This window comes from Esox lucius, chromosome 19, assembly GCF_011004845.1.
Source record: "Esox lucius isolate fEsoLuc1 chromosome 19, fEsoLuc1.pri, whole genome shotgun sequence".
Lineage (NCBI taxonomy): Eukaryota > Metazoa > Chordata > Actinopteri > Esociformes > Esocidae > Esox > Esox lucius.
The window spans coordinates 38,657-54,486 of NC_047587.1; the positions used below are offsets into that span (position 1 = coordinate 38,657).

The window sequence follows — 15,830 nt, forward strand, 5'->3', positions numbered from 1 at the left end:
TGCTGTTGGACACAGCCTTAGATATCACTGAATCTGTGTGTTGTCAGGGGCAGTTTTCTTGTCACAAACAATCACAATGACCAAATGGTTGGAGCTAACTCTGTTAAAAAACTCTGTTCTTTAAACTGAACCATTGGAACTAAAAAAATATATATGTTCTTTATGCAGAACAAGGAGGTGGATACAAAATATATAATGCATACAATATTTCAGAAAACTTTAGTTTTTTTACCCATCTTTTGGAAGACTTTGGAAAACGCTTTTTATGCTTAATAACACTAAAGACATTTTAACTGTAATCTCAAATCATTTTGTATTATATTTTTGGGAACGCTTCATAGGTCCTACAACATACATCCATATAAAATCCTTCTTAAAAAATTATATATGTTAACTTTGTACTCACTGGAAAAATAAATATATCTGTCTGGTAATAGTTAACAGAGACCTGTCATTATGAACTACTAGAGTTTTGTTTCTTTCTCATTAAAATAGAACCCTACATTTTCTCTATTTAGATTTGTATTGCTATGTGTTATTGCACTGTTGTCAAAAAAGAAAGAAAGACTGTAGTGAATGTACACATTGCATTTACAGTAAGAGATCAATACATATTCAAAAATACATCAAAATAAAATAATTCAAAATGGCAGTTTTCTTATGAACAAATGAAAATATTTTCAAATTATCAAAATGTCAAAGCTGTAGTTGAATAAATCTACAAGCACAGTTCTGTTAATAATCGTAAAGGCCCCATGAAAGCCCTGCCTTCTTCCTGATGTCCCATACTGTTTTTAAATGGGCTTCTGTATGATTATTGGGTCAGAAACGCAGAAGTGCGCCTATTAATCAGAGCAGTAAACCTGATTAGAAAATAATATACATTGAAGTCAGCAGGTGTTTACATTAATATGCAAATGGCTTTACCTGCTTTATATGAGTGTCAGTTGATTTACTTAGTTTATAAAAGTAAGCCTATATATTTACCTGGTTTATATCATCATGCCATGGAATTTCTGGTTTGTTTGAGTAATTGGGTGTGGTGATAAACATTGCTTATAAAGGGAAATTGGTCTGGATGATTCTGACATCATGTTCTCATGTATGTACTTTTACCACATCATCATTAACATCATGTTTTCATGTATGTACTTTTACCACATCATCATTGACATCATGTTTTCATGTATGTACTTTTACCACATCATCATTGACATCATGTTCTCATGTTGTATTTTACCACATCATCATTAACATCATGTTCTCATGTTATATCTGAACATGTCTTCCAACTGTGACACGTCAGGCTTCCATTCACTCAGATGAATAGATATGGTCAAGTTAAGGCAGCATTTGAACACAACATTTATACAGTGCAAGATTGTAAGAATAAAAGCATACACAATATTTCACCCACAAATAAAGAAAATATAAAATACACCTTGTTCCATCATCATTAACATAATTTTCTTATTTTGTATTTTAAGGTTTTTTAAGGATTGATTTTGTGGCCTGAAGCATGTTTTTACTACTGTACTATCAATTTTCTTTGTAAAGAATTTGAGGTCATGAGACTAAGATATGCAAATAACAGGTTTGGGTTGTGCAATTTATAGCTAGATATATTACTTTGTTGATAGGCGGAATACAGGCCTTAGAACAGTGTATAACCTGCCTGAGCAATACAGTGAAGTCAAAGTATTTGAACAGTGACACATTTTCTTTTGTAGACTACTCCAGCTCAGTGGATTTGAAGTGACTTAATAAATATTAAATCAAAGTGCAGACTGTCAGCTTTAGGAGGAGGTTAGGAGCCAAATGCAGTTTGGAGGTAGGGTGGAGTCTGGGAATTTCAGAATGTAATGCTTTGTTTGTTTGCTTGGTTGATTCCAGGTTTTTTGGTTTTTTTGTGACTTTGAGAGAAACAAGATGGACATCTGCCTCCTGGGCTTTACCGTCTCTTGTGTCTTTTTGTTCTTTGTTCTTGTTGTTAGTGTAATATTCACTCACCTAAAGGATTATTAGGAACACCTGTTCAATTTCTCATTAATGCAATTATCTAATCAACCAATAACATGGCAGTTGCTTAAATGCATTTAGGGGTGTGGGCCTGGTCAAGACAATTTCCTGAACTCCAAACTGAACGTCAGAATGGGAAAGAAAGGTGATTTAAGCAATTTTGAGCGTGGCATGGTTGTTGGTGCCAGACGGGCCGGTCTGAATGAGAACATGGATCCATCATGCCTTGTTACCACTGTGCAGGCTGGTGGTGTAATGGTATGGGGGATGTTTTCTTGGCACACTTTAGGCCCCTTTGTGCCAATAGGGCATCGTTTAAATGCCACGGCCTACCTGAGCATTGTTTCTGACCATGTCCATCCCTTTATGACCACCATGTACCCATCCTCTGATGGCTACTTCCAGCAGGATAATGCACCATGTCACAAAGCTCGAATCATTTCAAATTGGTTTCTTGAACATGACAATGAGTTCACTGTACTGAAATGGCCCCCACAGTCACCACATCTCAACCCAATAGAGCATCTTTGGGATGTGGTGGAACGGGAGCTTGGTGCCCTGGATGTGTATCCCACAAATCTCCATCAACTGCCAGATGCTATCCTATCAATATGGGCCAACATTTCTAAAGAATGCTTTCAGCACCTTGTTGAATCAATGCCACGTAGAATTAAGGCAGTTCTGAAGGCGAAAGGGGGTCAAACACAGTATTAGTATGGTGTTCCTAATAATCCTTTAGGTGAGTGAATAACTGCATGGTTTGTAAAATGTCCCTGAAACAGGAAGGACTCTGTATTAAAGCCCTCTGTATCACTGTTTCTAAATACAGCCCTTAGTTATTTGTCATACATATATTGTCCAAATAGATCACATTCTTGGGTTTGATTGTATAATTACATTGCCATTCTTAGATACATTATTGTCTGCATGATGCCTTTAATGGTTTTCTTTGTGTTTATTTGCTTGCTTTATACAATCTTGTGTAACTATCCACAATAGCTAAAAACAGAAAATGTAGGAGTTGCTGAAAGAGCAGTGGACCAGATTCAAACCCATGTAGGTTAGCTGGTGTACCTTCAACACAGTGTCTTAGACGTCTAACCCCGAACCTAAAACCATCACCGTAGGCACAAAATGGCCCGTGGTTTGAATTCCTTTGATGATATCAACCAAAAACAGTATGGGACTTGCAGGGAGTAGGCAAAACTTTCATAGGTTATGCTGAATACCGTGTTACTAATATTGAACAGATACACAGTGTGACTTAACGTGACCTCCAGTAGGTTGCAAGCTACAGGGTTTTCTGTCATTACTTGGTCATTTGCATGGCTTTTGCATCACCCTAAGTAAGCTACCCAAGAAAATCTGTTGGAATTTACTCTGACAATAAACACTGTTAATGCAAATACTGTTATATTAAAATATTTTTTGTTTGTTTTTTCTTAATGAAAAAAAAAAGAATTATGTTCAAAGTGCATGCCAGGAATTTCCAAAGTGGTTATAGCACTGTGGACAGTAGAATACAGAATTGATGTGTCTGATGTGGTCTTGTTTGGTCGTGTCCAGTTTTGTCTGATTGGTTCTGGTTTGGTCTGTCAGTAACAGTACAGTGTAGCCGGAAGAGGTTCTTCCTCAGTAGCAGAGTAAAAATCTTTTGAACATTATTAGACCCAGGAAATCAGACTGGAGACATTATCTGATGTGTTTAAGGAGGACTACATCCAGAATGTTCCTGGAATGAGGGCGACAGACAAGGTTGGGGCAAAGGAGGGGACTCCAGGCACACTGATGATAAGACTCAGTTGTCCCTCTTGAATAGTCCCCTCTCCTTACACCTTTGAGTCTCGTTTTAGTTCACTGGGGGATGGTGGGTTGCGATCATCATGCCGGGTGAAGCTGGAGGAGTGGCTGGGTTTAAGGGAGCTCTCCCCAGCATTGGAGGTTCGCTGGTGGGCAGGCAGAGTGGAGCAGCGCCCCTTACCCTTGGAACTTCCTGGCTCCTTAAACATGAACAGTTCACTGGGGGACAGCAGCATGGGATGGGGTGTCAGGGATTTGGAAGGGGGGGACAGGGGCTCGGGAGAAGTAGTAGTAGGGCAGGGTAAATGAGCCAAGGGGGGAAGAGGGACTAGAGGGATGTTTGATGCCAGCAAGTGAAACTTGTTGAGGCTGGTTGAGTGGCTTGGTCGTGGTCGGCTATGCCCAGGCTCTGAAACTCTCTTATGGTAAGGCAGGGTGGAGCAGCGGCCCTGGTTCCTGGATGATGCCGGATCTCTGAGAGGAGAGCCTCCAGAGAACACCTTACTTGCTGCTGCTGGGGAGGTTATGGCCAAGGGGCTCTGGGGATTATCCATGACCCTGGCTGGGGCAGTGGTTTGATGCTGCTCCTGGGGGATTGCTTCAGATACAGGTAGCTCCACTTCAGATAGGGTCTGGCTCTGGGATGGATGTGGCTCTGAATCAAAGAAAATCCAAGTCCATTTGAATTAAACAATTTAACAAGATTGACATTAATTTACTGTACAATAACAGTATTCTTCAGCACAGTACAATATCTCAGACAGCTTCACTGAAGCTTTTACCTTGTTCCTTACATTTCACTTTTTTAAGTGATGTAACAAAAATGTAACTTTCCCTATGGCGAAATCAGTCTAGCTTCACCCCATAATCTGTCTGTGTTAAAGATGCATGCCATGCACATGTGACTGCCCAATAGGGTTGAGTCTTAGACCCCATAGCGGCTTTCCTTTAGATTACTGTGGCGACCAAGGACATCCGGGTTTCTTTAATAATAATTTGGATAAATATCACAAAATCTACCTGATAAAAACTTTACTGTATTCCTGTGGATGTTGTCATTAATCAGAAACCATAAAAATGGTATGCTGTCTTTTTAAATTTTTTGTTTTATTCATTTCTTTTTACAAAACTTTTTACGTTAGCATAGACTGCTGTTTGGTGATACAGAGTTGGAAACGTCATTGCCCTTTGAAAGCGATAGTGATTTCGAGGACTAGACAACTAATTGTCCGGTTTGGTTCGTTTGTCAGACTATAGAAACGTTGTCTAGCTGCTAATGAGTTTCGCTTTTGAAGTGACAAGTCACTTTCACTAGCTAGCCATGAGAGGAGGCAGTAACGATGTCGTCAATTGATCATGATGATGTCCGTAATCTGCTGAAACATGTGCCGCATACTTTCACTTATAATCTATAAAAAGTGTTTTCAGGTTTATGTGCCTTATGATAATATTGTATATTATCATATACATTATATATATATTATAATATTGTTATGATATTATTGTATAATATCATAACAATATTGATAATATTGTTATGAAAACATTAGATGTGCGGATCTTGAATGATTGCCTCATTCCCGTCAAAAAGAGGCAGGGTTTCATTTTATGCAAATTTTGATGTTCATTCTAGTTTCTTCTGATTTCAGTTATATTGATATAACCCCAACTGCATGCTGAAGCTAGCCTACCATCTGGTTCGTCTATTAGAGAAATTGTGTATTGGAAAATGTGAAATGCGCTTGCAGAGGGTAGAGTAAGAGGTAGATTTTTATGTGTCTACACAATGGGAGAAAACAAATTCTATTATTCCATGTTACATGAATGTGGTGTCAAATTAAAAAAGTGAATGGGCTCTTCAAAACAAAGTTTTTGTGCTGTCTGTTTGAAATGTGTGAGAAACTATGATATATAATTCTCAGTATTCTACAGCAGCAATCTAAAATTATATTGGGGTCTAAAGGCTTAACAAAACTAGGATAGAAAATTTCTCATTAATACAACTCCAATGTAACCTTATAATATGTGGCCAGCATGAACGCCAAATACATTAAAAACAAATCTGCCACTAGGGAATTTTAAACTGGTGGCTGGGGAGGGGATGGAAGTACAGAAAATATGACATTTTATTATAACAGAATGACAGAAGAACTGGCTATGTCAAGTGACGAAAATAAGAGGCCCTTGTGTTTTTTGAGCACACAACAATGATACTTGAAGCACCATTTGAATAATGGTTCTCTTACTACTTTGGAGTCAATGTCTCCCCTCCTCAGGACAGGCTTCAATACATTTTATATTTTAATTATTTTGCAGATACTCTTATCCAAAGCAACTTACAGTTAATAGGAACAGCTTATGGAAGTGGTAAGATAATTTTCAGAAAAAGTCAGTGCTGGAAAGAAGAAAATACCAACAAACATACAGCAATAGATCACAAATGGGAATGCAACAAAAAGAAAAGAGATGCCCTCTAGGCATCTCTGTATTTAGTATGTTGGGCCCTAATTAGTGGAAGCTGCCAAGCGTTGTCTCTAATTGGGAATCCTTTGTTTGTGCTTGTTGTCCAACAGTCTCGGTTGCTACTGTTCCTTTGGTTTGTTGTGTTACGTGTTGCGTCTGCCACCACCCAAGGGATGGGACAATGAGCTCCTGTCACCTTCTCCAGCTCCTGTGCTGGTTCTCAGCCTGGAGCTCCCAATGCATGTCCCCAGTCCTATAGCTCCAGTGCCGGCTCCTCGCACCAGGGCTCCTGCAATGTTCCCCAGCCTGGTGCTCCCATTGCCAGTCCCCCCAGCCTGAGCCTCCAGTGCCAGCACCCTGTCCTAAACTTCCATTAAGATAGGGGCCCCTACTGCCTCCCCTGCAGGGATGGGAGAATGAGGGGCCCCTACTACTCCCGGAGGTGTGGGACAACCAGGGGCCCCTACTGCCACCCCTGGAGGAGTAGATCAATCAGCTTCTGCTCTTTAGCCTGCTCCCAACTCTTACCCTGCTCCGGCGCCCCATTCTGCATTGGGGGTGGAGCCTCCACTGGCTCTATGGGCAGGATCCCGCACCTTGTAGGGTACTGTCAGGGCCTGACTGTAGGGATGCCCTCTATGCATATGAGTCTTGTGAATCCCCTAATACAGATAGCATCAGAACTCCGGTTCACTATGAAATGTGATGAATTTGTGTTTCTTCAGTGGAAATTCTAAAGTATTAGACGGACCATCAGCGCTACACAGTCTAACAAGGACACTGTACCGTCACCACAACCACCAAGACATAACTTAGTTATTATGTAGCAATTTAATACAATTGATCAAAAACCCTAGAAGACAGTTTGATATCTTAAAGCTTCCACATGTTGTCTCAACACACTGCCTTTTTAAAAACTATTTTTAACTCCTTAACAGTGGATCTGCAGCAAATAAATAACGTCTCTCTGCAATCTGGGAATTTCCCAACGTCTATAGACCTGTATCCAATCTCCCTTTTATAGCCCAGATCATTGAGAACGTTGTCTTCAACCAACTCAAGCGGTCTCTTAAACAAATTTCAGTCAGGCTTCCGACCATTACATACATTTCGGAAAAGTTTTAAATGATATATGACTGAATACTGATTCAGATAAAATAACAGTTTTGGTTCAATCAGATCTCAGTGCAGTATTTGACACTGTAGATCATAGAACATCTCTGGACAGGCACAAATTGTATGTGTATTTGTGTTGCCTTCTTTCCAGCAATTACTTTTGCCAATAGCTAATTCATTGATTAGAATGCAATTCCCTTTTCATTGATTAGAATGCACGTACTACTAAGCTGTGCACCTAGCTCTCTTAAAATGTTTGCACTTACTGTAAGTCGCTGAGAAGATGCAGCATCTGTTAAATGACTGAAGTGTAAAGATATTACTGTTTTGTGGTTATGCTGTTACCTGACAGATACAGCTGGTCCATTACAGAGTCCAGAACAGTGATGTCCTCCTGGTGTGCCTCATGTAATTCATCAAATATTTTTCCTCCTTCCCCTGGTCCTTCAGGTTCTTCTACTTCTCTCTTTCCCATTGCTCCATTTTCTCCTCCCCTTTTGTTTTCTTGCCCTTCTGGGTGAGTGGTAACTGGGTTGTCCAGGGAATGTCTTGATCTTTCCCCCTCCTCTCCCTCTGACCCCTCCACCACCATGTCTATGTGTGAGTGTTGTAAGTGTGTATGTTGTCGTATGGGGGAGTGATTAGGAGGTTTGGAGCTTAGGGCCTCTTGTTCATCCTGAAGAAGGAACTCCATCAGCAACATGTTCTCCTTCCTGATCTGTTCTCTTAGGGAACGGGGAATGTCAGGGATCAACCAAGCCACTAGCATGCTCAGGAACATCGCCAGGTTCTACAAAAGAAAGATTAGACACTAGAACGATCACAACTGGTTCTTTAACAGAAATAATCTACAATCTAGCCCTTACAAAACAGCACCAAATTACAGAGGTAAAATGAACCCTGATGGCTGGTGTTTTGTTTTGGCAGGTATCAGAATATGTAGAAAAGTATTGTGGTTTGGTTTAATATTTCAGTGAACAATGTTGTAATTTGGTTTAATATTACAGTGCACTGTGCTGTAATTTGGCTTGATAATACATAAGAGAATGTTGTGGTTAGGTTTAAAATGATAGTGAACAATGTTGTAGTTTGGTAAAATATTACAGTGCACTGTGCTGTAATTTGGCTTGATAATACAGTGGACAATGTTGTGGTTTGGCATGTATAAGAAAATCACAATGGAGTGTGTTTTTAATCCAAAATAGAAAAGAATGTCCACAACTCGGGAACTGTCCTATGGGGAATTTTTTAAGTATAAGAAACAGACATTGTTTAGAACCAAATGGGATCTTCATCATGATATACACATCCCGTTAATCACAACTAAGTAAAAAGTGTTCAACCAATCAATAAGTACTAGCAATTACATATTTAATTATTGGCAAATAGACAAACTGTCAAATAATAACAGAGAGAGAACATTTATGCTTAAGATTCTTCCATCAGCACTGTTTTATATACAGGTGTGCTCAAAGGTTTGCATGCCCTTGGAGAATTGGTAATATAATGTACCATTTGTAAAGAAAACATGAGTGAGCAGGCAAAATATTTTCTTATGGGATTCACATTCAACTGTAGGTCATAACAGAATGGCACAATCACAAAACATATCATGACAAAGAAAAAATTAACTGTCCCCTGTTCAAAAGTCTGCATACTCTTAGTTCTTAATACTGTGTATTGCCCCCTTTAGCATCAATGACAGCGTGCAGTCTATTGTAATAAGTTATCTATGAGGCCCTGAATTCTTGCAGGTGGTATAGCTGCCTATCCGACTTGACAAAATGTCTCCAGGTCATGCAAGTTCTTTGGTCGTCTTGCATGATCCGCACATTTGAAATCTCCCCAGAGTGGCTTGATGATATTAAAGTCAGGAGACAGTGATGGCCACTCCAGAACCTCTACCGTTTTCTGCTGTAACCACTGGAGGGTCAACTTGGCCTTGTGCTTAGGGTCATTGTTGTGCTGGAAAGTCCAAGAGCATCCCATGCGCAGCTTACGTGCAGAAGAAAGCAAATTGTCTGTCAGTATTTTCTTATTTTCTGATAACATGCTGCATTCATCTTGCCATAAATTTTCATAAGATTCCCTGTGCCTTTAGAGCTCACACAACCCCAAAACATCAGTGAGCCACCACCATGCTTCTCAGTGGGGATGGTATTCTGTTCACTATAGGCCTTGTTGACCCCTCTCTACACATAGCCCTTATGGTTGTGACCATAAAGCTCTATTTTGGTCTTGACACCCCAAATTACAGTGTGCCAGAAGCTGTGAGGCGTGTCAAGGTGTTGTCGGGCATATTGTAACCAAGCTTTTTTGTGGCATTGCCGCACTTTTTGGCAACTCAAGCCTTTGCAGCTCATTTTTGTGCAAGTATCGTTGTAATGTGCTCCTTGAAACAACCGCTCCGTCTTTTTTCAGAGCAGCCTGTATTTCTCCTGAGGTTACCTGTGGGTTTTTCTTTGTATCCCGAAACAATTCTTCTGGCAGTTTTGCCTGAAATCCTTCTTGGTCTACCTGATCTTGGCTTGGTATCACCAGATCCCAGAATTTTACACTTCTTAAAAAGTGATTGAACAGTACTGACTGGGATTTGCGAGGCTTTGGATATCTTTTCATATCCTTTTCCATCTTTATAAAGTTCCATGATCTTGTTACTCTTGTTCTTTTCTGCTCCGCATGGCTCAGTATCTAGCCTGCTCAGTGTATCCACGTGAGAGCTAACAAACTCCTTGACGATTTATACAAAGACACTAATGCAATTTAAAATGCCACAAATGTGAGAAATTCATCTTTAATTGCCATTTTCATCTGTGTGTGTCTCCTTGTGTGTCTGTAACAAGGCCAAACATTCAAGAGTATGTCAGCTTTTAATCAGGGCCATTTGGGTGATGTCTGTTATCAGTATGATTTAAAAAGTATCCAAACAATTATGTGATAATAAATGGCTTTATATGATCAATATCCTTAAATAAAATAGTTATTTTGCATGATCAGTCATTTTTTCCATCAATACCAAAATGTCACAATTTCCACCAGGGTATGCTAACTTATGAGCACAACTGTATAGAGGGAACAACATAAAAGCCAAAACTGAACCCTGTGGAACTCCTTTGTGAACTAAAAGAATTGATTTTATTCCATCAGCTACTACAGCATGTGTTCTCTCACTAACGTAATTTCAAAATCAGAGGCAGGTGTCCTTGACAAGGCCCAATGAAGATGGCCTACTGTAATAATAATTTATCATCTAAGGCTTTGACCATCTAATTTACAACAGTGTAGTTGCTGTGATAGTACTGCGCCCCGGTCTAAAAGATTGAAATCTGCTCAAAATAAAATGTTCTGATCAAAAGCAACATAACTGTTTATTTACTAGTTCCTCCAGGATTTTAGAAAGACATGAACATTTTAAGATAGGGGAACGTTTATCAAGGACAATAGTATCCCCACCCTTATTCAATTACATTTTGATTAGTAAGTAGTAACAGGTACAGAGTCCAACAAAACATGTTTTTGGCGGCAAAGTTCTTGAGGGTTTTCTGTGTTTCCCAGAATTTTCCAAAAATATTTTTTATCCCCTGCTGATTTTTTACATTTGCCCACTGACAAAGAAATTATCAGTCTATAATTTTAATGGTAGTTTTATTTGAACAGTGAGAGACAGAATAACAAAAAAAGAAATCTAAAAAAATGCATGTCAAAAATGTAATAAATTGATTTGCATTTTAATGAGTGAAATAAGTATTTGATCCCCTCTCAACCAGAAAGATTTCTAGCTCCCAGGTGTCTTTTATACAGGTAACGAGCTGAGATTAGGAGCACACTCTTAAAGGGAGTGCTCCTAATCTCAGCTTGTTACCTGTATAAAAGACAACAGTCCACAGAAGCAATCAATTAGATTCAAAACTCTCCACCATGGCCAAGACCAAAGAGCTGTCCAAGGATGTCAGGGACAAGATTGTAGGCCTACACAAGGCTGGAATGGGCTACAAGACCATCGTCAAGCTGCTTGGTGAGAAGGTGACAACAGTTGGTGCAATTATTTTCAAATGGGAGAAACAAAAAAGAACTGTCAATCTCCCTTGGTCTGGGGCTCCATGCAAGATCTCACCTCGTGGAGTTGCAATGATCATGAGAATGGTGAGGAATGAGACCAGAACACCATCCCCACCGTCAAACATGAAGGTGGAAACATTATGCTTTGGGGGTGTTTTTCTGCTAAGGGGACAGGACAACTTCACTGCATCAAAGAGACGATGGACAGGGCCATGTACCAACAAATCTTGGGTGAGAACCTCCTTCCCTCAGCCAGGGCATTGAAAATGGGTCTTGGATGGGTATTCCAGCATGACAATGACCCAAAACACACAGCCAAAGCAACAAAGAAGTGGCTCAAGAAGAAGCGCATTAAGGTCCTGGAGTGGCCTAGCCAGTCTCCAGGCCGTAATCCCATAGAAAATCTGTGGAGGGAGCTGAAGGTTCGAGTTGCCAAACATTAGCCTCGAAACCTTAATGACTTGGAGAAGATCTGCAAAGAGGAGTGGGACAAAATCCCTCCTGATGTGTGCAAATGTAGTGGCCAACTACAAGAAACGTCTTACCTCTGTGATTGCCAACAAGGGTTTTGCCACCAAGTACTAAGTCATGTTTTGCATCGAATACTTGTTTCACTAATTAAAATGCAAATCAATTTATAACATTTTTGACATGCGTTTTTCTGGATTATTTGTTTGTTATTCTGTCTCTCAGTGTTCAAATAAACTAATAATTTCTTTGTCAGAGAGCAAACGTACAAAATCAGCAGGGGATCAAATATTTGTTTCCCTCACTGTACATTCTCCCTGTTCTTGTCCACCTGGTTATGTCCACACCCTACCTAAATGTCCCTGTTCTTCATCAACCGGCACAGGCAGACAAGGACTGACCACCACTCACAATCTGGTAACTTTCTAGGTTTCTTTTAAGTTTGGACCATATTAGGGAGTTTTTGTAGCCACTGTGCATTAACTCTTGTTGTTTCACAGATCCTCCACCAAATTTCACAGTGGGTGAGCGACACTGTGGCTTGTAGGCCTCTCCAGGTCTCCGTCTAACCATTAGACAACCAGGTGTTGGGCAGTGCTGAAAATTTGTGAGAGAAGATAACCTCTACGGTCCAATCCTTATGGTATTTTGCAAACTTCATCCGGGCCCTACTTTTCTTCTCATTGATGAAGGGCTTTTTTCTAGCTTTGCATGACTTCAGCCCTGCCCCTAGGAGCCAGTTTTGAACCGTGCTCGCCTTGCACTACACCCCAGCTGCTGTTTGCCATTGCCATTTGGTTACTGTAGGTCACTTGATGTCATCATATGGTTGTTGAGTGACATTCGAATGAGTTGATGGTCATCTCGGTCAGTGGACAGTCATTTTCGCCCTCTGCCAGTCTGTAGCTTTGTTGTAATTTTATTCTATGTTTATTTACAAAATATTTGCATTGGTAATCGATAGTATTAATTTATTGATTGAACAAGGTTCATTTTGGATGTTCTCCCTGGAACCAAATAGGTATATTCCTGGAACCACCAGCATTTTCTTTAAATGATACTGAGGTCAGAGGTTATTAATCGGGACAGAGGTTAAAGGTCTATACCTGGAAAAAGATGACAAAGGCCAGTCGGGCTGCCATGACAGACCAGTACTCCTTAGAGAAGGAGTAGGGCTGAATGCTCCATGGTGGGTCCCTGTAGTCTTTATACCTGGCGGACAGACAGCCAGAGACATCAGGGTTACCCAGCAAGGTCATGGTTAGGGATCAAAGATCAGGCTTACCTGCTGAGGCTGACTCCAGTGATTGCAGTAGGTGACAGTTAGAGGTTAGGGGTCATGGTGAGTGTTGGGTCAGTGTTAGGAGTCAGGGTAAGAGGTTAGGGTTTGGCCCATGGTTACCTGCTGATGGGCAAGAGGTTAGGTGTCATTTTTAGTGGTGGGGAAGCTTTAGAAGTCAGGGTTAGAGGTCAGGGGACAAGGTTATTGGTGGGTCAGTTTAAGCAGTCAGGGCTAAAGGTTAGGATTTGGCCGATGCTTACCTGCCGATTGGCTAGAGGTTAGGGGTCAGGGTTAGCGGTTACCTGCAAATTTTGACTTCTGTGAATAGAGTAGGAGAGGGGGAGGAGCCTGGCTGGAAGTTGGACACATTAAAGTAGGAGAGGGAGTGTTCTGTAAACCCCTCCATGCTGCCTGTGGGACTGTACATGTACTGGTACAGCGTCCGAGGGATGAAGTCAGACGTGAATGAGATGACGAATGCCTGGAGACAACAAAAAACAGCTTTGTTATTCTCTCTCACAAACACATATACACATTCACATGCACATTCACATACTCAGACAGACATACACACTATGGCAGGTGAAGGAGGAGAAATTCAGACTGTATTAGGGTTAGGGTTAATTTTAAAAACAAGTATGTAAACATACACGGATACATGATTGATACATGGTTGTATGAGCTTATTGTCATTTAAACGTTTGCATAGGCGGTTGTAATCACATTAGTATACAGGTTAGATAGTTTATTTTTCTCTTTCAAGTCTTTTACCTCCCACACACAAAAATTTACATCACAAACTTACATTTGTTATGACCGAGAACTTGCTAATTCCACTCAGAAGGTTGAACCAAATTCCTGTAGAGCGTGTTTGAAAGAGAAAGAGATCCATTGAAGGAGATTAAAACATGTTGTGTCATGTGGTATAAGGATAGTTAAGAACAGAGAGCTTTAGCTTATACAGGATTACAGCAAAATAACTGTGTTGAGGTTGTTAAAAAGCTATTTAAAACACTGAAAAAAACACTGCCATTGTTAACTTATCATGAACTTGGTGATATTTCAAAGCTCTGGTTCAAAAATGTATTATTTAAGATTGTTTCAAAAGCTGTATCGTTCAAATCATGATGACAAGCAATATTTTGTGTAAAGTTAACTAGCTAGCCAGCTAGCAGTCCTCAGTCAGTCTACTGGAATGTTAAGAAAACCAACTGAGGCAGGGGAAAGTTCTGGGCTGAGAATTGTATCAAGATGTCTGCTGTTAGGAACATCACTGAAAAATATTGAATGACTATCAAAGAACAAAGAACAACCATGACAAGATTTAATATTGACTAGTGCCATGGAGGCTTAGTGAAATTAAACAAAACATGACTACATCTATTTTCAGATGGCGCTAGCACTTAAATTCATGCAGTGACATAATGCTGTAGGGGTTGTGGGGAGCAAATACATTCCTCAGTTATTCTGGTTGTAATTTTGTGTGAAACATCTCACTGTCCCAGAAATATTTCAGACATTAAGGTTCCCCCAGGGAGAAGTGCTCCTTTAAAGATGGTTAAAAAACAAATACTTTTGTATCAAAGTTGTGTTATTGTGGTTTTTGTGTGGTTCTGACATGTTCAAACTGCAGTTGATTCCATTTTGGTTGCATTGTGGTTGCGATAAGGTTAAGTATGTGTTGTGCTGTGCTTGTGGTCAGTACCTATGTCTTTACGACGCATTGCATCTGGGCGGCGGATCTCTGTGGTGAACTTTGCGGCATCAAGGCGGATCTCAATAACATTATTGAGCAGAGCGAAGAGAGGAGCCAGAGGGAACGACGCCACGAAAATGGTGACAAACCCATACTGGATTACTAAACACACAGACAGATGCAGTCAAACACAAAGAGAGCCCAACACACACACACACACACACACTATCCAACACACACACATAAACAAACACAAACACCCAGACACACAGCCAAACATACATACACAATTTGGTATTTTTTCACGTTCCATATACTGTACATGTATAGATGTATATGTAGTTGTGTGTGTATGTATGGCAGGTGAAAAGGGACTTTAATTAGCTATTGAAACAACCTAATGTGCACACCACCGCGTATGCGACTGTGTATACATCTATACGCGTATGCAACCGTGTATACGTGTATGCACCCATGTATACGCGTTCCTATACCCGTATACACGACGCATCAGTATACACGTTCAGTCCACTGTCATAGACGACCTACCCAGACGACTGAACGCACGTGTATACGCATGTAGATATTATCCCATACAGTAGAGGGCGCAGAAACCCGGGGTCACTAGATCACTAGTCTGTATGAACAGGAAGTTGTTAAACACCTACGACGAAGAGAGGAGGAACGGGTTAGTTTTTCGGCTAAATACAGGTGAGTTAAGACAGTCTTTTCATCTAGCTAAAACCACCAGGCATGTGGAGGTGCTTGGTTATGCAATACAGCTAGTTACCAGTGAGTTTTGTTGCCTCGGTTTTCTAGCGACATGGTAATAATTGTTTTCACTCTCGAACATTTCATCAATGTAAACTGTGTCGGCCATTGGCTTTAGCCTATACGTCCTCCCTTCCCAAATCAAAGTTCATGTCC

At 40.4% G+C, this 15,830-nt stretch overlaps 1 protein-coding gene across 2 annotated transcripts in view; it reads right to left on the bottom strand.

Moving 5' to 3' along the window:
* Nucleotides 1–2,673: 2,673 nt before the first annotated feature.
* LOC105029374 (anoctamin-1) overlaps nt 2,674–15,830 on the bottom strand; it is a 90,463-nt gene continuing 77,306 nt past the window's right edge. For both annotated transcript variants that reach the window (XM_010902697.4, XM_034288456.1), the window contains exons 23-28: nt 14,913–15,065; nt 14,013–14,065; nt 13,510–13,688; nt 13,032–13,137; nt 7,744–8,188; nt 2,674–4,474 (exon numbers count right to left, since the gene is read on the bottom strand). In XM_010902697.4, the coding sequence (XP_010900999.2) occupies nt 3,849–4,474; nt 7,744–8,188; nt 13,032–13,137; nt 13,510–13,688; nt 14,013–14,065; nt 14,913–15,065 (1,562 nt within the window). In that variant the 3' untranslated portion in view covers nt 2,674–3,848. The remainder of the gene's footprint in view (nt 4,475–7,743; nt 8,189–13,031; nt 13,138–13,509; nt 13,689–14,012; nt 14,066–14,912; nt 15,066–15,830) is intronic.